The following is a 27,073-nucleotide window of genomic DNA, read 5'->3' as shown; positions in this document are numbered from 1 at the left end:
GAATAACCTTATATTTTTAAATGAAATTAAATCTATGATTTAAAACATTCCAATAACAAAAATACCACATCCAGATGGCTACACTGGCAAATGCTACCAAACTTTTAAGGAGAAAGATTAACAATTCTATGCAAAATTTTTCAGAGAGCCCAGCATAACCTTAATACCAAAATCTGTCAAGGACATTACAAGAAAAAAAAATTACAGAGCAATATCGCTTAAGAATATAGATGGAAAAAAATTATAAATGGAATATTAATCAAATACAGTGTTATATACACATCATAGTCATGTGAATTTATTCTAGAAAGACATAGCTTAACATTAAAAAAATCATTCAGTAAAATTTTAACAATATAATCTTCTTAAAAGATACAGAAAAAGCATTTTATAAAATTCAACACTCATTTATAATAAAAATTCTTAATTGACTAAGAATAGAGAGAAACTTCAATTTGACAAGATTATTTACCTAAAACATACAAATAACATCACACTTAATGGTGAAATAGTGAATGCTTCCCCCTAACAAGACAAGGATGTCTGTTACCACTTCTATTCAGCATTGTGTTGGATTAAAAATCTAAAAATTGGAAAGGAAATAGTAAAACTACTTCTATTCATAAATGACGTGATTGTGTACATAGAATATTCAAGACATCTACAAACTACTGGAAGTAATAAGTGAATTTAGCGATGCCATGTAATACAAAGTCAATATAAAAATATCAATTGTATTTCTTTATACTTGCAACAAACAATTGGAAAATGAAAATGTAAAAACACCACCACTTATAGGATTTAAAAAATAAAATACACAATGACTAAATAAAATGTGCAAGATTCTACACTGAAAAATATGACAACACAGAAAAATCAAAGATCTAATAAAAGGAGAAATAGTCTATTTCACAGATTGAAAAATTTAATTGTTAAGATGTCAGTTCTCTGGCCGGCTCCGTGGCGCAGCAGTTAAGTGCGAGCGCTCCACTGCTGATGGCTGGAGTTCGGATCCCAGGCACGCACTGATGCACCGCTTGTCAGGCCGTGCTGTGACGGCGTCCGGTATAAAGTGGAGGAAGATAGGCACAGATGTTGCCCAGGGCCAGTCTTCCTCAGCAAAAAGAGTAGGATTGGCATGGATGTTAGCTCAGGGCTGATCTTCCTCACCAAAAAAATAAAGATGTCAGTTCTCCTCAAATTGGTCTATACATTCAATGCAATCCTAATTGAAATCCCAGGGGCTTTTTTGGTAGAAATTGACAGGCTAATTTTAAAATTGATATGTAATTGCAAAAAAACCTAGAATAGTCAAACCATCTTTAAAATAAGCACAAAGATGGAGGATTTATACTGTTTTCAAATTTTGCTATAAAGATAAGTAACTAATACAGTATGGTATAGGCATAAGGATAAACAAATAGATCAATGGAACACAATAGAGTCCAGATATAGGCTCATACATGTATGGTTACTTGACCAATGACAAAGACACCAATGCAATTCAAGGAGAAAGAAAGGTCTGGAAGGTTGGAAGAACGCAATACCCAGATAGAAAAAAATGAACCTTGACCTTTACACTCACATCAGTCATAAAAGCTAATTTTAAATGGATCATAAATCTAAATGTGAAAACTAAAATGATAAATCTAGCTAGAAACACAGGAGACTATATGAGCTTGGGGTAGGCAAAGATTTCTTAAGAGTAAAAAGTACTAACCATCAAGGAAAAAATGATAAAGCAGAATTCATCAAAATTTAAAACTTCCACTCATCAAAAGACAATTAAGAAAGTGAAAATTTAAGTCATAGACTGGAAGAAAATATTTGAAATACATATATCTGCAAAGGATTTGTAACTAGGTTATATAAAGAATTCTCACAAATCATAATAAGAGACAACCAAGCTTTAAAAAAATGGGCAAAAGATTTTCACAAACACTTTGCAAAAAAGATATATAAATGGCCAAGAAATTAAGTGAAAAGAGGTTCAACATCATTAGTCATCAAGGGAAATTTAAAAAATAGCATAAGAATATAACACACACCCACAACGATGGCTACCACTACCAAGGGTTGAGAGGCTATGGAGCTACTGGAACTTTCATATATTGCTGGTGGGTGTGTAAAATGGTACAACCTCTGTTGAAAACCTTTTGGCAGTTTCAACTAAGTTAAACGTATACCTACCCTATCACCCAGCAATTCCACTCTTAGGCACGCAAGAAAAATGAGAGCATACATCCACAAAAAAGACTTGTACAAGAATAAAAAGCTTTCTCTATAATATCAAAAAGTGGATATAACCCAAATACTCATCAATAGGAGAAGGGATAAACAAGTTGTATATTCAAACAATAAAAAAGAGCAAACTACTGATACATGCAACTTCCCGGATAAATCTTAAAAACATTAAGTTGTACAATGATTCCAAGCAGAGAGTGTACATACTGTTTACATGAAGTTCATATTAATAAGTTCAAACATAATTCTGTTTATATGAAGTTCAAGAACAAACAAAACTACCAGATTTTAACTAGATTTATTGTGTTGATCATATCACAATATATACAAATATATTGAATTATTATGTTGTACACCTGAAACTAATATAACGTTATGTCAATTATACCTCAATAATAAAAAAAGAAACAAAAATAACATATAGTGATATAAATAATAATTCTTACCTCTGGAGGTAGGTATTGGCTGGGAAAGTGCACAAGAAAACTCTCTGTATGACACCGCTGCTCCATATCCATTATTCTACCTCTGAACCACACCCAGAATCATCTACTTCTCATGATCTCCACTCTCCCCACCCTAGTCCAAGTCTTGGCTGTCTCTGATGTGCATGCCAGAAGGACCCTTTGCCTGAGGAGAGAATGGGAGGACAAGAGCCCCCAGAGACTCATCGGATATGAGTGTTATTCTCATATGTGAATGAGTCAGAGCCATCCACAAAACTTTCATTCTCTAGTCATCCAGGATTTTAACTTGAATTTATTTTCTTTTGTGCTATTTTAAATATTCAATAGGTTTTTATGACTTCTGGTGACCTAACCACAGAATACGACATTGTTTCTATGGGAAAACGTATTTTGATGTTCAACAATTGATTAAAACTAACTTTTTAGAACTCAATCATTTCTCATCGGAGATTTTCCTCTTGTTTTTTATGGTTTTTTAAGTGTCTTTAAATCTTTTTAATGGGTTTGTATTTTGGGTTTCCAATCATCTTTGAAAATCATGAAGGGCAGTTTCTTCCATTGCTTGTTTTTGTGTGTGAGAGCATGGCATGCAGCATTGGACCCACAGGAAGCACAATCAGCATGGCTGCTTGACTGACATTTCATCTCAAATAAGCTGATTCATAGAATTTATCTTTCAGATTAGCTTACTTTTGAACAAATCCCTGTATCCTCATTTTGTGCAAGTGCTTATCATATCTGTATTAGCTTCTTGTGGCTGCTCTAACAAATTACCACAAACTTAGTGACTTAAAACAATACGAATTTATTCTCTTACATTTCTGGAGATGAGAAGTCCAAATGGGTTTCTCTGGGCTAAAATCACAGTGTCTGCAGGGCTGTGCTCCCTCCGGAGGTTCTAGGGGAGAACCTGTTTCCTTGCCTTTTCCAGCTTCCAGAGCTGCATTCCTAGGTTCCTAGAACCCTTCCTCCCTCTTCAAGCCAGCAGCATAGCATCTTGCTTCACTTGTTTGACTGTCTCTACAGTCAAATCTCCCTCACTCTCCCTTTTATAAGGATGTTTGTGATTACAATAGGTCCACCCGGATAATCCAGGAAAATCTCCCGATCTGAAGATCCTTACTTTAATTGTATCTGCCAAGTCCCTTTTGCCACGTAAGGTAAAATTCACAGGTTCTTTGGATTAGAACATGGATTTCTTTGGGGGCCGTGCTTTCAGCCTACATAACGCCCGTGATTTATCTCTTCATTTCCTTTCCACATGCCTTCTCCCTCCCTCCTCTGTGCCTAACAAAATACCTAGCACGTAGCAGGCATAGAATAGATGCTATGCTGTAAGTAACTGCTGCACTAGTTAGGATTGACTGATACAGGCTTTACTACGGTAACAAATAAATCTCCACATGTTAATTCAACGAAAGTATATTTCTTACTCATGTCACAGTCCCAAGCTTGTCAGGCAGCTTTGCTTTGCAGTTCTCCTTCAAACAAGATCCAAGCTCCTTCTATCGTATAAAGCTGCCATCTTAAAAGAAGTGGCCTCCAAAGGGCAATATTAGTTGAATGAATGTAAGCAAAATGCAGACAACACAAAGAATTAGAAAATGGGAGAACATCTGAGTAGAGGTGAGGCTATGCTCCTTCTGGGTTAGACCTTTGCAGAAACTCCTCTGTAAACATAATCATACATGCACACACATGCACACACACACAGTCCGTCAAAAGCCTCATATATATTACCTTGGCACTAGTTACTGTTATCAATCACTTGTATTATTGCTCTTTCCCAATAGGATAACTGAGTTGAGCCTGTATATTAATTTGCATGTATTGCTACAGCCCAATGAAGAAACTGACTCAGTTGCAAATTGGCAGTTAGCCTAAAAAGGGAAAATTTGAGGCAAGTTTCAAAATATTTTACAAGTAATTTAAAAACAACACAAGGGGCCTGCCTGGTGGCATAGCGGTTAAGTTCGTGTGCTCTGCTTTGGCAGCGGCCCAGGGTTCGCCGGTTCAGATACTGGGTGCAGACCTACTCACCACTCATCAAGCCATGCTGAGGCGGCATCCCACATAGAAGAACTAGAAGGACGCACAACTAAGATACACAACTATGTACTAGGACTTCGGGGAGAAAAAAAAGGAAAAAAAGAGGAAGACTGGCAACAGATGTTCATCCTTCTCCTGATATAGTCATTCCCATGCCAAGGGAAACAACTCCAAATCCCATCGAGTTACTACACCCAGCTCAAGTTCTGAGATCTCTAGGTGACTTGCAGTGGTCTCCCTCAGATTCAGATGTGGCTCCTTGGGCCGGCCCCGTGGCTTAGCGGTTAGGTGTGCACGCTCCACTGCTGGCGGGCCGGGTTTGGATCCCGGGCGCGCACCGATGCACTGCTTCTCCGGCCATGCTGGGGCCGAGTCCCACGTACAGCAACTGGAAGGATGTGAAACTATGATGTACAACTATCTACTGGGGCTTTGGGGGAGGGGGGCGGAAAAGATTAAAAAAAAAAAAAAAGATGTGGCGCCTTGTGGTCCAGCAACTCATTAACTGAAAGGAAGTCATTTAAGTTCTCCAATATCCAATAAACCATGGTCTAATAGAAACAGGATCATTATATGAGATGTTCTTGTTCTTAAGTGTCCCTTGGCCCTTTCACTACCATAAATCTTGGGTAGGAATAGAATGAGAAGCTAATTTTTCTGAAATCTCAAGGGAGATACATTTAGGTAACTGAAGAAAATCCTGCTTTTTCTTTCTAGGAGAAAGTAGCATTAGACAGAAGGAAAGATATTTGGTGACCAAAAGCATTCTATTTGCTGGTAATCTGTGAGGACACTAGTTAAATAAAGGATTTCTGGAGCAAAGTGAGAAGATAATCCAGAGCAAAAGTAAACAGCAGCTTTTTTTAATAAGAACTTTTTGATTAGGTCATCTTGATGTGACTATTGAGAGATTAATGACATTTTAATAAATAAGAATCACATCAAAAAGCAAAAACATGTTTTTAATTACTGAAAAATATATATAAAACTCCATCCTTGAGCCTCTTCCCCTTTATTCTCCCATTAGGATATGTTGATGTCATATGTTCCCCACTGAGTGTGTGTTTACTATATTTTCATAGAATTCAGACCATATATTGAGCACGCATCTTCCTGATGGAGTCAAATGATTTTTAAACATTTTAAAGTGGTTGAAATAAGGCAAGCTATAGCTCAGCTAAAAGCAATTCAACTAAAGTGTAAAATGTAAAGGCAGGAGTTAGGCAAAAAGAAAAGGGATGTAATAGAGAGATGAGAAACGGAAGAAGGACTTGTGGCTAAATAAGAAGTAAAAATATCCTCATAAAGGAGTAGTATTATATATAGCAATTGAAAGCCCAGGCCTGAAGCCAGACTGCCTGGTTTACCTCCTTGCCTTTCCATTTACTTGCAAAATTGGGGTGATGATAGTACCTGCCTCATGGGGTTGCTGAGAGGATTACATGTGGGTCCATTCCCATTAAGCCTTTTGAACCATCCAAGGTAAGCTGTTGAGAAATGATAATCATTGGCCTGTGAAGGTCAGTCTTTTAGGGTGAAGCCAGTATGTCAAAACGCAGGCCTGGCATTATTGGCATCGAATCATCTTGCGCAAAGTTGACTCAGGGAGTGGTAGAAGGTAAACAAAGATGGATGGCATCACCCACAAGCTACCTCTCCCACTTTTTACGTCTGTCACAATAGACTTCTGGGTTGGATAGGCCCTGATTCTGACTCAGTGTGTGAAGTACTATGTCTGTTACACTGGCCTTTTCTGCCAATGATTTTATATTTGAAAATTTTAAGTTACATTTTATGTTATGGATATTTTGTCTTTCTACTTAACACATGTAATTGTGTGAGAGAAAGCACTATTAAAAAGTATTTTTTATTTTTTTGTGAGGAAGATCAGCCCTGAGCTATCATCTGCTGCCAATCCTCCTCTTTTTTCTGAGGAAGACTGGCCCTGAGCTAACATCCGTGCCCATCTTTCTCTACTTTATATGGGACGCCGCCACAGCATGGCTCGACAAGCAGTGCATCCGTGCGCTCCCGGGATCCAAACCGGCGAAACACCTCGGCAGCGGCAGCAGAGCACCTGCACTTAACAGCTTGCGCCACCGGCCGGCCCCTAAAAAGTATTTTTATTTTATTGAAGTTACCTGTTTGTCTTTTGGTTTTCTTCATTAAACTGTAATCTCCTCTAAGTAGGGAACGTAATCCATTCCTCACCATACCCCAGCACCTAGCTCAGTGCATAGGTATTTTAAAGTAAATTTCTTTTTTTTTTAAATTTTTTGTTTATTGCAGTAACATTGGTTTATAACATTGTATAAATTTCAGGTGTACATCATTATACTTCTATTTCTGCATAGATTACATCATGTTCACCACCAAAATACTAATTACAACCCATCACCACACACATGTGCCGAACTATCCCTTTCGCCCTCCTCCCTCCCCTCTTCCCCTCTGGTAACCACCAATCCAATCTCTGTCTCTATGTGTTTGTTTGTTGTTGTTATTATCTACTACTTAATGAGTGAGATCATACGGTACTTGACTTTCGCCCTCTGACTTATTTCACTTTGCATAATACCCTCAGTGTCCATCCATGTTGTCACAAATGGCTGGATTTCATCGTTTCTTATGGCTGAGTAGTATTCCATTGTGTATATATACCACATCTTCCTTATCCATTCCTCCCTTGATGGGCACTTAGCTTGCTTCCAAGTCTTGGCTATTGTGAATAATGCTGCAATGAACACAGAGGTGCATGTATCTTGGCACTGGTGTTTTCAAGTTCTTTGGATAAACACCCAGGAGTGGAATAGCTGGATCATATGGTAGTTCTATCCTTAATTTTTGGAGGAATCTCCATTGAAATAAATTTCTACCAGTAACCTAGAACCAAAGATCCAAACTGTGAGGTGGGGGCTGTGGTGGGGAAGTGGAAGAAGAGGCCAGGGTCTATTTTCACAGATGTCCCGAAAGGTGGGTGTTCTTCGCTTATGCTTTTGTAGCAGGACTTGCTTTGGGGTTGTTGACAAGTTTCACTTCACCAGTAGGAGTTTGTCACTTTAAAGAAACACCAGGAAGTTAAAAGTGGGTGGGGAGGGATAGAGACACAGGCCGCTCAGTCTCCAGAGAGAGTAGCTGAGAGTTAGGGCAACTGCAGCGGGAAAATAGATAGGCTGTAGGGTTAATTTTTTTCTACCCAAAATAAGTTTGGCCCGAGTTTTATTCCCGATGGGGAAGGGAGTGCTTGCCGCTGAGTGGGCGGGGTGTTGGCTGAAAGGAGGTGGAGTGGAGCAGCCCCGTCCTACTGGCTGATGTTTGCACTTGGTTGCTCTAGATTTCTTTGCAAGTGCAGAGTAGCCTCCAGCTCGCAGCTGAAGGATCTGCTGGGTGCTTCGGTGCTGCAGGAAAGGCAGTGAGGTCTGGTAGCACAGCAGAGCTCTCAGCTCTGGGTCTAGGCTCTGCGTCTTTCAGGCCCAGGGCTCTCCTGTGGCTGGCGTAGCGCTTCCTTAAGGCTAAGAGGACAGCACACTCGGGCTTCCCCAAAGGCACCTGTTGTTGCAGCATTTATTTGGATGCTATGGCCAAGGTCTTCGTTGAAAAGCGTTAACTGATGTGTGCTTTCTGTCTTTGTCATCCTTTCTTTAGGACGGGTTACAGTGACCCAGCCCGGTGAAGATCTCTGGAAACGATGACCAAGAAAAGAATTGCTGTGATTGGGGCAGGTGTGAGCGGGCTCTCGTCTATCAAGTGCTGCCTGGAAGAAGGCTTGGAGCCCATCTGCTTTGAAAGGACTGATGACATCGGAGGGCTCTGGAGGTTCCAGGTAAATCTCCTGGTTCCTTAATACTTGGAACCCTCACCGCAACTAGGTGCATGAGATATTTTATCTCGTCTCAGGAAATATGACGGGCTTGACAGTGATTAAACATGCTAGAATTCAGCTTGCTGACCTCTCAGCAGCCATCACCTCAGGTTCTACGCAGGTTCTTCTTTCTCTAGGCTGGCAGCAAAATTGGACACAGGTATCACTTGTTTTTCTTTACTGATGTCTGTGAAAATGGCACAGAGATCATTTTCAGTTAATGAATTTTGCTGCTATCCAGAAGAGGGTAACGATCTTGGGGTGGGGGTTGGAGGGCATGTAACAAACATTAGAAAATGTAAGGTGGTTAGAAAATTGAGTGGTGGGTTGCTCCTGGTCTGCATTAATAGGTAAGTGATCTAGAACACCTGCTTACGACTCCTTCCAGGAATCTCCCTTTTCAATCTTCTCTTATTATTTTTTTCTTTTAATTCTGGTTCACTTTAGATAATTAAGGTGTCCAGATGTGTTTCATATTTATAAAAACTAACACTGTTGACCAGCTACTTATGAAGTGGCTTCATAGCATTCCTTAGTTGAGCAGTAGCACAGTCCTTTTGCATCTTAGCTCTATCTTTGGGGACTAACACTATTTGACAATAGTCTTTATTCAGATCTAGAGTGGATACACCTTAGCAGTCCCCCCCCCCCCCCGCCCATCTCTGTCATAATCAGTCTCGAGCATGGGCTAAAAAGGTTGTTAATTAGTGTTTAGTAATCAACAGAAAATTATGCTTTTGAAATCCAGCCACAACACAGTGTAGAGGTCAAGTGCACAGTTTGAGTTCAAATCCTGTAACTGCTTCTACTAGCAGTGTGACCTTGGGGAAAATCATTACACCTCTGTTTCTTTATCTTTAAGGAGATAATAATAATACCCACTTCGTGGAGTTATTGTGGGGATTAAGTGAGTGAATAATTATGTCAATTATTAATGACAGTGCCAGGTGCACAATAAGTGCTACACATCAGTTATTATTCAGCAGGCCTGGAGCGAGGTCCACGCATTTGGTGTCTTTGGTAAGCATCCTAGCCAGGTTTGGCAATACTGACCAGGCGTGAAATCAGTTGAGGGTCCACCATCCTACCTTATTATGAGGTTTCTGGCCTTTATCTCCAAAGTGGTTTAAACTTGTTCTCTGTTAAAGACTTAACTTGGAGTTTTTTTCTGATTATCCTCTTGGCAAAATTCCAACACCTTATAAACTGCTTCCTTGAAAATAAATAAGCTATATTTCATCATAACTCTCTGACTTCTGTTAAGACAGACCACATCTGTGTCTATTATATTATATGTTATATATATATTTTAATACATACATATATTATGTCATATGTAATATATTTTACATATGTAATGTGTTTTACATCTGCTTCTCTACTACCCCTTTGCTTGTTATTTGGAGTTCTGCTCTCTCCCATCCTATCTCCCTAACTTTTTTGAAATTCATTGGGGATTTCATATATAGGATTATCCCAAGCACTTTGGAATTCCACTATTGCTGCCAGGTATCCAGTAAGACACTGGGGACTCAGGGCTTCCATTTTCTCTTTCTTGTGGCAGGTCCCAAGGATTCAGTATATATTTTTTTCTTCTCAGATACCATCACTTGCATTTTCCTATCTCTATTCCTCTTTCTCTGTTCCACTTGCCAAACAGGAGTAGGATTCACCACTTGCCTCCTTCTTGTTATTGCTGAATACTTTCTAGTAATAATTATATTTAAGTTCTTAAGATATTAATTTCAATCAATTCTTGATCTCTCTCATTAATATTAGATCAGACTGATAGTGGAAAGTAGGTGCTAATGTGAGATGTATCATTTTGATTTTTATCTTCCAGTATTATTTTATGAATGAAATAGTTTAAACATGATAAATCCCTATGAAATGCTGACAATTTAATAAGTATTTAATGCTGTAAAATAATTTTTAATATTCTTTGGTCAATCTGAATTTTTAAAATCCATAAAGCTTACCAAAGCAGTACTTCTCAAACTTTAATGTGCATACGAGTCACTGGAGATTTTGCTAAAATGTACATTCTAATTCATTAATCTGGGGTGGTGCCAAGATTCTCCATTTCTAATAAGCCACTAAGTGATGTTGATGCTGCTGATCTAATAAGTGCAATTCAAGTAGTAAAGTTCTAAAGTGTATATGTAATATAAAAAAAGTTTCCTAATATAAAAAAAGATACCATATGGATACAATATAATGTAAAATGTGGCATATTTAATAAATTAATTTAAAATATGAAATTAATAAACACTCTTAGATGAATAGGTTTTTAAAAATTCTTAAATTTATTAACTCTCACTCCCCACAAAAAGACCACTGAAAGGATGCAAAAACGCTTAAAAGAGGGTAACTATAGAGTAGTGATTCTCAGCTTTGGCTGCATGGAAGAAACGCCTGGAGAACTTTAACAAACATTGATGCCAGTCCCTCCCTGAAATTCTGGGTTTACTGGCCTGGAGTGCCAATAAATCTCTCTACTAGTTATTTCTAATGTGCAGCCAACATGGAGACCTTTAACCTATAACTTTTACCCCACCTTTCCCAGGTGATAAATGAGGATGACATTGCATCTTTAAAATAAAATCAATAATAGCTATTAAATAAACGTTTCTGGCCCTCAGACTATGTCAAGTGGTATGGAGATACAAAGTTATATAACCTCCTGCCACTGCCCTCAGGCATTTTGCAGTTTCCCTAAGGATGTGTGGCAAAAGGACTTCTGAGGTTGATGGGATAAACTCTGGTGCCCTGAGCTTTCTGGGGCCAGCACACTACCTCTTACCAGCAGATCTCAACTTTGTCTACACATTTGACAAGGAGCAATTAAAACAGGGTCTCTGGGAGTAGGGACCAGGCGTTAGTATTTTTTAGAGTTCTCTAGATGATTCCAATGTGCAGACAAGGTTGAGAACAACAGTCCTAAACGAACTTCTGTCCCAGGGGATTCTGAGAGTCTGTCAGAGGAACAGAGGGTCCACACTCCTCACTTCTCCTACTGAAGGGGAGTCATTTGTCTCCTTCTGTGCTTCCTACTGCCTCCAATCTCTTCAGTTCCAATTACCCCACCCTAGGTCCTCTGCTCTCTCTTTTCTTAAGTGCACTTCCTACTCAAATGTGTGAGTCATGTGCTTAGGCAGGAAATACAATCAAGGTACATTTGTAGAGGACAGATTTATTCATTGATGGTAGGAAATTTTAAAATCCGGAAACAAAAGCTTCTTTTTCCACTCACTAACCCAATACTGCTCTGCTCCCACTCTCTTTTATAAAGCAGCGGGTTGACATAATGATAAACCCTAGTACCTAGGATCCAATCAGGTGTTTGCAAGGGCTTGAAGGTTTTTGTTAACACAAGATAACACTTTGTTGTGTTAGTGACTCGAAAAAGAATATAAATTATGACTATTGTCATAGGGGTAAGATCTGTGATTCATTTAGCTCAGTGACCCCAACAGACCTGCTGTGGAAAGCATGGCTCTACCTGTACTAAATTTTGAATCTTTGGAAGACGGGCAGACTTGTAATTTTTAGCACCTAATATAGTGTTTTTATTACAAAGGGACTTTAGAAATATCTGTTGAATGAATGAATGAATGAAATCAAATTAAGAAATTAGGAATGTGTCTACCCCTGCCCCTACAAACATCTTAGTTCCAAAATGACCCTGCCACTCATTTAATCTTTTTTAAATGTGCTATGTACAAACATGTTTAAATAAACTATTAATTTTAGAACAGTTTTAGATTTATAGAATTATTAGGAAGATAGTACACAGTTCTCGTATACCCCATACCCAGTCTCCCCTATTAACATCTTACATTAGTATATTTGTCATAATGAACTGATATTGATATATTATTATTAACTGAAGTCCATACTTTATTCAGATTTACTCAGTTTTTTCCTAACGGCCTTTTCCTGTCCCAGGATCCATCTAGGATACCACATTACGTTTAGTTGTCATGTCTCCTCAGGCTCCCCTTGGCTGTGACAATTTCTCAGACTTTCCTTGTTTTTGATGACCTTGACAGTTTTGAAGATTACTAGCTAGGTATTTTATAGAATGTCCCTCAATTGGGATTTGTCTGATGTTTTTATCATGATTAGACTGGGGTTATGGGTTTTGGGGAGGAAGACTTTAGAGGTAAAGTGCCATTCTTGTCACATCATATCAATGGTACATACTATCAATATGAGTTATCACTATTGATGTTAACCTTGATGGCCTGGCTTGAGATGGTGTTTGTCAGGTTTTGCCACTGTAACGTTGCTCTTTTTTTTTTTCTCTCTTGCCATACTGTACTCTTTGGAAGAAAGTCACTATGTATGGTCCATACTTAAGGACAAAGTAGGCTGTTCTAGGCCTTTTGTCTTTCCATATAAACTTTAGAATCAGTTTGTCGATGTCTACAAAATAGCCTGCTGGGATGTTGACTGGGATTGCACTGAATCTACAGAACAAGTTGGGAAGAACTGACATCTTAACAATATTGAGTCTTCCAATCTATGAGTCTTCCAATCTATGATCACAGAGTATCTTTCCATTTGTTTAGATCTTTGACTTTCTTCATCTGTGATTTATAGTTTCTACATATAAGTGCTGTACATATTTTGTTAGATTTATACCTATGGATTTGATTTTTGGAGTGTTATTGTAAATGGTATTGTTTTTTCACTTCAAAATCCAATCGTTCATTTCTGGTACATAGGAAAGTAATTGACTTTTGTATATTAACCTTGTATCCTGCAACCTTGCTATAATTGCTTATTAGTTGCAGGAGTTGTTTTTTTTTTAATTCTTTGGGATTTTCTACATAGACAGTCATGTTATCTGTGAATAAAAATAATTTTATTTCTTCCTTTCCAATCTGTATAATTTTACTTCCTTTTCTTATTACTCTAGCTAGGACTTCTAGTACAGTGTTGAATAGGAGTGGTGAGAGAGGATATCCTTTCCTTGTTCCTGATATTAGGGGGAAATTGTCTGTTTTCTCACTATTAAGTATGATGCTAGCTGTAGGTGTTTTGTAGATGTTCGTTATCAAATTGAAGAAGTTTCCCTCTATTCCTAGTTTGCTGAAGGTTTTTATTATGAATGAGTGTTGTATAAACATTTCCACAAAAATAAAAGAAAAAAATCCTACCTCCTTAATAAATCAACTTGGTTTTCCTATTTTCAAGTCTTATTGATTTAAAATAAATAAAATATAGTCAAAGATATCCATCTAACAGGGAAGAGATTATACAATGTGTAATTATATAAACATGGATAGACTTAGGTATACAATGTATAATTATATAAACATGAGTAGACTTAGGTATACAATTGCACTATGCATACAAATATTATATATTTGGTGATTAGAATGTGAATTTAATTTTTTAATATTACTTTTTCACTTAAAGTTATACCATATGCCTTTTCAATGTTCCTGTATTGATTTCAAAATCATAGTTTTAGGTGCCTCCAAATTCATTCTCCATAACTCATTCATTAATTCATTTCAAAGCATTTATTGAGCATCCACTATGTATCAGGTACTGTGTTGATGATAGAGATACAAAGAAGAATAAGACAGAGATCCTACTCTCAGGTAAGTCACAGAAACAAATGCAGAGGAATAGCTGGATCATATGGTAGTTCTATCCTTGATTTTTTGAGGAATCTCCATACTGTTTTCCATAGTGGCTGCACCAGTTTGCACTCCCACCAGCAGTGTATGAGAGTTCCCTTTTCTCCACATCCTCTCCAACACATGTTGTTTCCTGTCTTGTTAATTATAGCCATTCTGATGGGCGTGAGGTGATATCTCATTGTAGTTTTGATTTGCATTTCCCTGATAGTTAGTGATTTTGAACATCTTTTCATGTGTCTGTTGGCCATCTGTATATCTTCTTTACTACTCAGCCGTAAGAAACGATGAAATCCAGCCATTTGTGACAACATGGATGGACATTGAGGGTATAATGCAAAGTGAAATAAGTCAGAGGGAGAAGGTCAAATACCGTATGATTTCCTTCATTAAGTAGTAGATAATAACAACAATAAACAAACACATAGGGACAGAGATTGGATTGGTGGTTACCAGAGGGGAAGGGGGGAGGGAGGAGGGTGAAAGGGATAATTCGGTACATGTGTGTGGTGATGGGTTGTAATTAGTATTTTGGTGGTGAGCATGATGTAATCTATGCAGAAATAGAAGTATAATGATGTACACCTGAAATTTATACAATGTTATAAACCAATGTTACTGCAATAAACAAAAAATTAAAAAAAAAAACAAATGCAGAAAAATATAGTGTGTTAAAGTTGCCTTAATGGCAATATTAGCAGAGAGTTTTGGCAGCTTGGACGTTGAATAGGACATCCAACTTTGTGAGGAGAACAGGAAAGTCTTCTCCAAAGAAGTGACATTTGACATGACTCTTGAATGATAGAGAGGAATTTTCCAAATGAAGAAGCAGTAATATGTACAAAAGTTTAAAGTTATGAAAGAGCACAGAAAGTTTCAGGAACAATTTAATGGCTCAGAAACTTGAAATTAATTGAGGAGAGCACTAAATGAAGATAAAAAAATAGATTTCGCTAGATTGTGAAACATGCTGAGTTTCAAAATAAGGAATTTGGTTTTCCTAGCCATTAAGCAGTGGAGTGACAGGATCGGCATTGTATTTAGCAGGATATTTATGGACTAATGTGGAAGATAAATTCTCATCACATTGAGATACCATAACTTACTATACCTTTCACCTACGTTAGGGGCGTTTTAAGTGGTTTCTAATTAATTGCTATTTTAAATAATACAAAATGGATATCTTTATGATTTGACTTTTATAGTATTTTTCAATTTTCCTTATAACAAATTTTTGGTAATAAGATAAATATATCTTATTCAACTCTTTTTAAAATAAATTTTTGATGTATTTCATTAGTTTGTTATGCATTATGTGCAGTTTACTTCCTTTTTATATATGTGCCTTTCTGAATACCGTTCAACATACATCTATTAAATATTTACTAAGTTCTATTTGTAATTTTAGAAGCTGTGTCAAAAACTATGAATACAATTCAAGGGGCTTACAATTTAATGGGGGAGATAAAGAATATACTGTAAGACATTTTGGAGGTCTTTCAATCCTAAACTGAAAAATGTAAACTATAGATAATGAGGCAATCCAAAATTGTAATTAGGGCAGAGATACAGCCATACTCTAGAAAGAATGCTTTGTTTGAAACAGGTAGGATAAATTAGAAGGAGAGACTTGAAAAGAGACTTGTGAAAATGTTATTAGCAGCCAAAGGGAATGAGATATTGGAGTTTGGGGGAGACAACTGAAAATGATCAATTCAAGATTCCTAGACTGAAAAATTCTTCTATACAAATGGGAGGAAAATTATCTCTAATGTGGGCAAAGTCAATGAACATTCTCCTTTGTGGACACTTAACGGCCAGTAATACCCGGCATCCAAATATCTGCTCGTTTCAGGAATAAAAAGGGAAGGGAGCTTCAAAATGGTTAAGGTGATTTTCTATAATCAAAACAATTTTTAAAAATGTAATAGATTTGAAAAGGCATCATTTGTAACATCTTAGTGACAGACTAATAGTCTGAGTAGATATTGCATTATTTTATGTGATCACTACAACAACCTCATGAGGTAGTTATTAGAAAGTTTTTGAGGAAGTAAACGAGTTAACCTTGGTAGGGGGAAGAACACTGAATTGGGGATTCATGTCATCTAGAGCAATGCTGTTCAGCTTTCAGATGCATCTGAATCACTTGAAGGTTTTGCTAAGAGGCAGGTTCTGATTCAGTAGGTCTGGGGTGGAGCCTGAGATTCTGCATTTCTAACAATCTCCCAAGTGATGCCACTGCTGCTGGTCCACAGATCATACTTTAGGTAGCAAGGATCTAGAGCAGTGCTTCTCAAATTTCAGTGTATTTTTTAGTGCATTAAAATGGATCTGAGACCAGACACCTTGTAGGTGTCTGAGATTTCAGCTCAATTCTGATGCCTATCTACCTAGAGAAAGCATAGATTCCACAGGTTGAGGGCTCAGTACTACAAGACTGCCCCCCAGCCCCACTTCAGACTCCAGTCACAAACACAGTTTATTAGTTTTGCTTCTGACCCACCAGCTACAGACTGGAGGTTCCAAGGACCCACTCCTTGGACTTCGGACTTCAGACGTCAGTTGTAGGTCCAGGTTGCTAAGACCAGCTATAAATCAGAGGTTCCAATGACCTCCTCCTTGGGTTCACTTAATTTGCTGGAGTAGTTCACAGAACTCAGGAAACCTGTTTGCTCACTAGATTACTGCATTATTATAAAAGGATATAACTCAGGAACAGCCAGATGGAAGAGGTGCATAAGGCAAGGTACGGGGAAAGGGCGTGGACCTTCCATGCCCTCTCCAAGCATGCCACCCTCCCCAGTCTTTGTGGATTTACCAACCTGGAAGCACCCCGAACCCCATCCTTTTGCGTTTTTATGGAGGCTTCATTACATAGGCATGAATGATTAAATAATTGGTCATTGACAACTGATGCAACCTCCAGCCCCTTTCCCCTCCCCGGAGGTCAGTGAGGGAGACTGAAAGTTCCAACCCTCTAATCACATGGTGGCTCCATTGGCAACTAGCCCCCATCCTTAGGTGCTTTCCAAAAGTCATCTCACTGACATAAAAAAAGACACCCTTGTCACTCCCAACACTTGGAAACTTCCAAGAGTTTGGGGAGCTATGACCCAAGAACTGTAGACAAAGACCAAATACATAGGGGAAGTATATTTTGGTCATCTGAATGACCAAATGTGTATTTCTTATAAATCACAATATTGCAGGTGTTTAGCTTATTTCCTTTTTATATTATATATAATGCTACCATTAACATCCTTTAACATAAATCTTTGTCTACAATGCTGAATATTTCTTCAAAAGGCTAAGTAAGTTGCAAGGGTTTTCATATACTTGCCTCATTGCTCTCCAGAAAACATTGTACTAACTTACACTCTCTCTAGCATAAGTTCCCATTTCCACCCCACTTTTGCTAACACTGAGTAATAGTCTTCTAAGTTAGTAAAAATGAGGTAAAATGGGGACATATACTGGACAGAATATAAGTTAGAACAATATTTCCTGGAAAGCAGTCTCACAAGTATTTGAAAACCTTTGAAACTTACCTAGGCTTTGGAATATATAAAATATTTAAAAGACTGTATTATTCAGATGGGCAGTTCTCACTTGGAGTCTCATATCATTGCAATCAGGTGACAGCTGAGACTGGACATCTGCCATGGCCTCTTTGCTCTCATGTGTAGAACTTCAACTGGGATAATTAGAATTTCTGGGGGCTGGCTACACATCTCTGTATCCCAAACATTCTCTTCCTGTGGCTAGTTTGGGCTTCCTCATAGTATGGTGGTGTCAGGGTAGTTGGACTTCTCTCATGGCTGCTAACTTCCATCCAAGCAAGCTTTCTAAGAGACCTAGGCAGAAGCTGCAAGATTACTTATGACTTAGTCTTGGAAGCCATTCGGTATCATTCCAACTGCATGCTGTTGGTCAAAAGCAAGTCATAAAGACAATTCAGAAACAAGGAGAAGAGACTACACAAGGGTGCAAATACTGGGAGATGTGGAGGGGTATATGTGTGTATGTGTAATTTCTTTTAATTGGCATTTCTTTCAGAAAACTTTTTCAAATGTTTATTGGCTGTTTATAGACCATAAAGGTAATGCTCGTGTTGCTATGAATGCTTCTTCTTTACTGCAGGAAAATCCTGAAGAAGGAAGGGCCAGTATTTACAAATCAGTGATCATCAACACTTCTAAGGAGATGATGTGCTTCAGTGACTATCCCATCCCAGATCATTATCCCAACTTCATGCATAACTCTCAGATCATGGAGTATTTCAGGATGTATGCCAAAGAATTTGACCTTCTAAAGTATATTCGATTGAAGGTAGGGAAGTTTGTGGGTATCTTTGTGTTTGAAGTTGTTTGTCAAGTAAATGAACAACGTGGCTTCATTTACCAGTGCTTACATGTAAAGATTGGTTTGATATGCACATGTATCTATCCTATCCAGACAAAGACTCCACTCTTTGTCTTCTCTGTGCCTGAAAAATATTCATGGAAACGTCCCTCTTCTGTATATTTTGGCTGCAGGTCCAGGAAGCCACCTGCCAGAATGTTTTCATTGCCTTCCTTTTATACTATTTGATTGCAATACAACAAATGAGGGGAACTGACAGGTATAGGAACTTTAAAACTTCTGGTTCACAACTTGTCCGTTACTGCTTAGCCCTTTTATACTTTCTGAAGTACTTTCCAATGTATTATTTTATGTGATCACAACAACACAGTGAAGCAGTTATTGAGAAGTTATTAAGGAGGCAAAGAAGTTAAGTCTGGTGTAGAAGAAAGCATACTGAGTTGGGGAACAAAAACTTGAGTTCTAGTCTTTGCTCTACCACTAATGAACTTGTGACCTCAGATAAGTAAGTTCCTCAACTTTGATGTGTCTTAATTTTCTTGTTTGGAAAACAAGATGATTGTACTAGATCACTTCAATGGTTTCTTCTTGCTGTAAAATCTCCCATAATTTTTCTTATTTTTAACCATGGCCATAAAAGAACAGATATTTCTGACAGCTGGCAAATAGCCCAAATCTTCTACCTTTTTTGTTTTTCCTTGTGATGAGAACTCTTAGGATCTCTTGTCTTAACTTTCAAATATACCATACAGCAGTGTTAACTATAGTCATCACGTTATACATTACATCCCTGTACTTATTTATCTTATAACTGGAAGTTTGTGACTTTTGACCTCCTTCATCCAATTCCCCTACCCCCACCCCGCTTCTACCTTCTGATCATTCTGCTGAATCACGCCTTTTCTGTTTAACAACAATAATAAAATGGTAATATCCAGTGACAACTTACAAAGTCAGTCATTTACAGCCCAGTGGTACTTCCCTTCACTTGTTTAAACACTTATTGAACAAGTTTGTTATCATACTAAGCAGTAAAGATACAAAGATAAAAAAATCAGCGATTTCATACTCTAGTTAGGGAGATAGAAAAATGAAGAAAATTTTATTATAAATATAACTAATAAAAACAAAGTGTTACAGCATGGTAAATTCCATAGAGATCTACATATTGCAGCTCAGAGGAGGGATGCTTAACCCATCAGGGCATGAGGCATCGGGCACCAGGGAAGTTTTCTTAGAGGAGATAATATCCAAGCTGAATGTTGAAGGGTGAGTTAGAATCTGCCAAATGAAAAAATAATAAAAGGATGATCCAGGCAGAAGCATCAGCCTGTGTAAAAGCAAGAACATGATAGAGAGGAACTATAAATAGTGCAGGATGGCTAGGGTATACAGAGGTGGTGTCTCTATTAGTCCACCAAGATATATGGCCATAGAACCTAGAAGCACAGAGGAACACATTCTTAATGTTTCCTTAGGCTGGGTAGAGTAACCTTTATTTATTTATTTTAAAACAGCTAAAAATTATACCACTGACTATCCCATCTCACAGCCTCTTTCTTTATAGTTACTTGTAAAATGGGCGTTTATGGAGCCAAAGAGAGGTTCATTTACATAAAATATGAGCCACTGAGATGTTTTTGTACTCTACTAGGAAATGGAGCCCTATAGCTCAGTCACAAGTTTAAGGCTAGACAGTGAGAACAGGATTTGGGGTAAGAAGGCATCAGAGGGTCTCAGGATGTCTGGAGGTCAGGGGAGGAATAGGCATTTAGTGCATGCAGTGTCTTAGAAGCACAAGAGAAGCCCAAGCTTTATTCACATGTTGCACTGCCTTAATTGCACTTTCCTAGAAGCAGAGGAGAGTGCAACATTAGCCCGCCAACTCGATTATATTTAGCCTGCCTCATGAAAGTTTTCTCACTCTGACCACAGCCCCAAACAAAAGAGTTCTTATTTGTGGAGTATGAAAATAAAATATCCCTGTATGAGCCCTATTATGCAGTATCAGCCCTTTGTGTAACACTCTGCAAGGAGAGTGATGTCAGTGAAGATGTCCACTGTAGAGCTGTGGTTACAGTCCCCTATGGCTATCACTTTGCTTTTCAGACCACTGTGTGCAGTGTGAAGAAGCAACCTGATTTCTCCACTTCAGGCCAATGGGAGGTGGTCACGGAATCTGAAGGGAAAAAGGAGGTGAATGTCTTCGATGGAGTCATGGTTTGCACTGGCCATCACACCAATGCTAACTTACCCTTGGAAAGCTTCCCTGGTGAGTAGCCTACCAGGAAGGAAGACCTTTGAACCATCCCTGTGACCTGAGTTCTGAGGAATGGAAGGATTGTGGTCTGAGTGATCCTACCTTGGGATGAAATAAGGCTTACTCTAATTCTGTATGTTCCCCTGAAAGATGTTGGGGTAACTTTTATGACTGCCATTTGGGGGACAGAGATAATGGTAATTTTGGAGACTAGAGGAAAATTAGAGAGCTCTATATTTAATTTCACAATGGCTTTGATTTTTCTAAGGATCAGAAGAAAGAATGTGGAGTTGATCCACATTAGGTTGAATGAGGGCTTTTTCAGCAATCGAGGAAACAAACAGAAATATTGAGTTTCTAAGGAAGAAATTAAAACTTAAAGATAGGGCCGGCCCCGTGGCTTAGCGGTTAAGTGCGCACGCTCTGCTACTGGTGGCCCGGGTTCGGATCCCAGGCGTGCACCGACGCACTGCTTCTCCGGCCATGCTGAGGCTGCGTCCCACATACAGCAACTAGAAGGATGTGCAGCTACGACATACAACTATCTACTGGGGCTTTGGGGAAAAAAAAGGAGGAGGATTGGCAACAGATGTTAGCTCAAAGCCGGTCTTCCTCAGCAAAAAGAGGAGGATTAGCGTGGATGTTAGCTCAGGGCTGATCTTCCTCACGCACACACAAAACTTAAAGATAGAATATAATTACAGTCTTTGGCCAGGATTTTCATTTAAAAAAAAAAAGCACTGTATAGAGTATAAACATATATACTCCAATTGAAATGACAGTAGGTATTTAAAGAGGATGAAAAGACAAAAGAGAATGGAGGTTTTCTGAAGCAGTTTGGATTTGTAAGTCTACAATTCCAAAATACAAACAGATACTGAGTTAAGGAGACTACTTCGGATAGGCAATCACAAGGTTCTGTTCTGAAGCTATGGGAAAAGAAAATAGGCAAAAATATTCAGAAATGCAAGAATGCAGCTGAGTAAAATGAGAACATATGGAGAATAGATGCTACACACTGCAAAAAAAATGAATGAATGATTTCACAAATGATATCAGATAAACCATCACCCAATAATTATTTTCCATTCTCTTGCAGGAATTGAGAAGTTCAAAGGACAGTACTTCCATAGTCGAAACTATAAGAACCCAGAGAGTTTCACTGGAAAGAGAGTCATTGTAATTGGCATTGGGAATTCTGGAGGGGATCTTGCTGTGGAGATTAGCCATACAGCCAAGCAGGTTGGAATCAGTAAATTATTTACTTTTCTTCACCAAGGAAGCTGCAGGTGAACCCAATAGAGAGTATGGATACCTGCACATAGCCCATCAGTGCCAGTGGCAAATGTAGGGTTCATTTCATTGCCTCATTTGGCAACATCCTGATTGATGATGTGATGGAGCCAAGGTTACCAGTTAGATTTCCATCATTCAGTTGGCCTCATACTTAGGAATTAGTTTATGACCACAGACTGTGCTGATAATCCCAATCAGCTGTCTCCTCCTCAGAGTGTGCCTCTGGCTTTGAAGAAGACCAAGTAATTGCTGGGAAAGCTTGTTAGAATGCAGCATTCAGAGTGTGGATCTTCTGCTGGCCGGCAGAAGTACCACGCTCTTACGTGAAGGAAAGCACACTGGGTCATTGAAAACTTCTCACTCACAGGATGGTGAGTGAATTTGGTCCTCACTCTTTATTTATTTATTTTTTTGTGTGAGGAAGATCAGCCCTGAGCTAACATCCATGCCAATCCTCCTCCTTTTTTTCCCTTTTTTTCCTCCCCAAAGCCCCAGTAGATAGTTGTATGTCATAGTTGTACATCCTTCTAGTTGCTGTATGTGGGACGCCGCCTCAGCATGGCCAGACAAGCAGTGTGTTGGTGCGCGCCCGGGACCCGAACCCAGGCCACCAGTAGCGGAGCGCGCGCACTTAACCGCTAAGCCACGGGGCCGGCCCTTGTTTGTTTTGTTTTTTGTATCACATATTTTGAATTGAGAAGTGTCTTCATGATAAATTCCTAGAAAAAGACATGTTATTGTTATATTTTGTTATTCATGTCTTTATTGAATCTTAACTTTATTGGCAATAGGTAAATGCCTGATTGTTCTTCAGTAACTTTAATTAAGCTGTGCTTCTCCACAAATATGTTTTAAATTATTTAAAAAAAAATAGAAGCTTAATGCCACAACTTTGTTAAATGACCCTTATCCAGAAACTTCATTCAATAATACTTCTTAGTACTACCCCATTTATCATCACAAAAGTGATTTCATATGTTACTCCATGAATTAATTCATCAAGCACTTATCAGGAAATAGGTATATAAATAAGAAAGAGTAAAAATGTGTGTGGATGTTATGATAGAAGAATATGCAAGGTATGTGGTAGGGACCCATGGCATTAGCCTTCTTTAACATCATTGGCTTGTCCAATGGTCAGTTAGGAGGGAGCTGGGCCTTACCTGCATGGTGGAATTGTAGATTGCCAAAGAACAAAGCATCCAGAATGAGTGGAGATAAGGTGGCTGTGTCTGGGAAAACTCATAGCAGGGGCAGCACCGTCACACCACTAATACAAGCTGAAGAAACTCAATTGCTGCGTTCTAACTTTTTGCTTTACATAGTAAATTGTATTTATGAGAAGTTGTTTGTAAATCAAAAATTTTAAATGAATCCATAAATTTCAGTTGTATCATGGAAGTTTTGGTATAATAATTCTTGTGGTATAATGCTTTCATGAAGAGAAAACATCCTTTTCTTGTAAAAAAATTCTTTTTTTCCCTATAAATCCAGATTTGTAAATATGCTATTTGCTTAAAACAAAGTATAGATGGGAAACTGAAATAAGATGTATGATGCCATTAAGCATTTATCAAGTGTTTACTGTAGGCCACACCTTTTACAAAAACACTATTTAATTCTCACAAGAGCCTTGTGATGTATGTATTATTGTCACTATCTCTACATAGGGGACCTTTTGCTTTAGGATCTGAGCATTTATATTACCATATACTTATATAGCAAAAGTTATATTGACTGTGCACAAAACTGTTCGATTCCTAAGACCATGCATGCTCTTTTACTGTGACATGTAAAAGAGCTTAATTATGATAGTGCTTAAGGTCACCATCGGTGAGAATATATGAATGAAGTACATGATCATCCCTCTGTAGAAAGGTCACCTTTTTACATGAGAACTTAGACAAAAGACCATAAAGCAATGTACTTATAAACCTTACAACTCTGGAAACTATCTCCAGAGAGTTTTGTAATGTAGAGAATGTGATGCTTTTGCCAGGTAATTGAATATCAAATGTTATTAGCTCTGAATGTGGACTTTAGAGAGCAGAGAACATAGAAAGACTGCCCAGCTTCCTGTTGTTCTACTAGCAATCTTCAGTTTTTCCATTAAATAAGCAAGGGGACATTTCTTAAGGGCAGGCTTTGGAGTCAGACCTGGGTTGGAAATTCAGCTCTGCCACTTACTAGCTGTATAATCTCAGGCAAGTTATTCATCCTCTCCATGCCTCTCATCCATAAAATGGGGATAATAATACCTACCTCAAGAGGTTGTTGTATTGATTAAATAAGAATATAGATAAAGGACCTAGCACAGTGGCTTACAGGTCACAATTCTCAATAAATGGAAGTGATGATGATGATGTGTTGGGGAGACTAAAAGATGTGTATGCTATATCTCCTACCCTGGAGAAAACGCATTTGGAGAGACAGAAAATAAGAGTGTAAAACATTTAATATCAATATAAGTGATAAGTTTTCTTTGTAATAATGCAAACAATGTCAAAGGCAAAAAAGACTGAGGGTTTTGGATTGAATGATCTCCAGTTGCTTTCAGCATTACCATTCCATGATTTTAAATGACCTAGACAGGTGATAAGTGCTAGAGAAGATCAGCGGATAGAGAGAAAATTGTCAGCCGGAACAGTCAATGGTGTCTTCATGGAGGAGGCAGACTTGATCCGGATCTTAAAAATGAATAGGTTTTGGAGAATTAAAAGGACAGGGGGCTTTTCAGGGAGCCATAATGACATTAAATAGAAATGCAATGGTGGTTCAGAGTAAGACATATTCTTGGTCAGTGAATACACCAATTTAATTGTAAGCTTAGTTTTTGAGAAGGAAAATGGCAGGAAATAAAAAAAGATTGTTCAGGGGCTAAAAAATCAGACTAATGAGTTTAAACTTAATCTTGAAGAAAATGGGATGCTTTTAAAGGATTATGAGCCAGAGAATGGTAAAAGCAAACAATTTTTTCCTGTGCCCCAGGTATTCCTCAGCACCAGGAGAGGGGCTTGGATCCTGAATCGTGTAGGAGACAATGGCCTTCCTTTTGATGTGTTGTTCCTTTCTCGACTTAAACGTTTTTTGGCAAAGATTTGTGGTGAATCATTAGTAAACACATATATGGAAAAAAAGGTGAACCAAAGGTTTGACCATGAAATGTATGGCCTAAAGCCTAAACACAGGTATGTTCCCAGCGTGGGAGTGGGGAGGTAATGGCCAAGGCACAAGACTAAGGACTGTTTACATAGGCTATTAGTAGAGCTATCTGTGCATGTACATTAAGAAAATCCACAGAATCTGAGATCAGAGTTCTACCTTGACCCCCCAGAAGTCCAAGATCTACTGGTCTGTAATCTTTAGTCTATGATTCTCCTTAACATTAACCATTTTATCATTCCCCCAGGTACTGGTTATTTTCACATGATGCCCAGCAACAGCAACAAAATGGTAGTAGAAAGCAATGCATCATTCATTCACTCATCTAACAAACATTGAGCACCTCTTATGAGCCAAGCATTCTACTGGACATGAGAATACAGAGAATAAAGACCTAATAGTAATAATAATACAAATAGTAACACCTTCCATTTTTGAGGACTTAACACAAGACAAGCATACTGCTAAATGAGTTACATGCAGTATCTCATTTAATTCTTGCAACAGCCAATAGGTTGGTGCTTTATCTCCATTTTTCAGGTATAAAAATAAATTGACACTTGGAGAAACTAATTTGCCCAAGATCACACAGGTAATAAATGGCAGACTCAAAAAATGGATCTGACCTTAAATACTCTAATGAGAAGACAAACAATAGAATATGATAAAGAAATGCATAGAGTGCTATGAGTGTATGAAGGATGAGAGTCCTCGCCCAGCCAAGGAGATAGAATGTGAAAGCATTTCTAGAGGCTGATTTTAAATGCCTTTTTCCCCTCCAACTTTTTATTTTTTTAAATGTTCAGATTTACTTACTACAAAATAGTAAATACAATGAGCACTCACATACCCTTCCCTTAGATTCACCTATTAACAGTTTACTGTTTGCTTTCTCTCTCTCACTGTCTCTGTAGATAGATAGATCCATACATATATAGTATATATACATACAAACATGCATACATGCTTGATTTCTTCTGAACCATTTGAGAGTAACTTGCAGTCATTAAGACACTTTACCCATGATTCTGCAGGATATACTGCCTAAGAAAAGGGCTTTCTCCTACATAAACATAATACGGTTACCACACTTGGGAAATTTAACATTGAAAAAATATCCTTATCTAATATATTGCATATTCAAATTTCCCAAGTTGTCCCAATGATATTCTTTATAGCTTTTTTATTTTTAAATCCAAGATCCTGTCAGGTATTACACCATTGATTGCATTTAGTTGTCACGTCTCTTTAATCCCTCTTAATCTGAAATAATTCTCCATTTTTCTTGACATGAACATCTTTTTTGAAGAATCCAAGCCAATTGTTTTGCAGAAAGTCTCTAAATTTGGACTTGCATAGTTGTTCTTCCTTTATTATATTCAGGTTAAACATTTTTAGCACAAATACTCATAGGTTATGTTGTCCCTTCCTGGTGGACCACATCAGGAGCCAATGATATCAGTTTATCCCATGTTAATGATGCTAAATTTGATCACTTAGATAAGGTGTTAACTACCAGGTTTCTCCTTTGTAAAGATATTTTTTTCCTTTGAAATTAATCAGTGGGGTGATACTGTAGGAGTGTGTCCCCCAACAACATTTCACCAATTTATCTCACCCAATTATGGAAATTGTAGCATACATAAATTTGGTGATTATAAAATAAATTGAGGCTTTATGGAATAATAGAAGATAGTCAAACAAATAGGGTAAG

The 27,073-nt window shown here is 38.0% G+C and overlaps 1 protein-coding gene across 2 annotated transcripts in view; it reads left to right on the top strand.

Moving 5' to 3' along the window:
• FMO5 (flavin containing dimethylaniline monoxygenase 5) overlaps window positions 1–27,073 on the top strand; it is a 56,665-nt gene that overhangs the window by 16,660 nt on the left and 12,932 nt on the right. The window contains exons 1-6 of one of the 2 annotated variants that reach the window (XM_058538959.1): window positions 7,860–7,935; window positions 8,406–8,583; window positions 18,420–18,608; window positions 20,751–20,913; window positions 22,001–22,143; window positions 25,186–25,385. In XM_058538959.1, the coding sequence (XP_058394942.1) occupies window positions 8,449–8,583; window positions 18,420–18,608; window positions 20,751–20,913; window positions 22,001–22,143; window positions 25,186–25,385 (830 nt within the window). In that variant the 5' untranslated portion in view covers window positions 7,860–7,935; window positions 8,406–8,448. Of the gene's footprint in view, window positions 1–7,859; window positions 7,936–8,405; window positions 8,584–18,419; window positions 18,609–20,750; window positions 20,914–22,000; window positions 22,144–25,185; window positions 25,386–27,073 lie in introns of those variants that run through there. The other variant, XM_058538958.1, reaches the window with a different exon arrangement.

This window comes from Diceros bicornis, chromosome 4, assembly GCF_020826845.1.
Source record: "Diceros bicornis minor isolate mBicDic1 chromosome 4, mDicBic1.mat.cur, whole genome shotgun sequence".
Taxonomy (NCBI): domain Eukaryota; kingdom Metazoa; phylum Chordata; class Mammalia; order Perissodactyla; family Rhinocerotidae; genus Diceros; species Diceros bicornis.
This window is presented reverse-complemented; position numbering and strand designations above follow the sequence as displayed.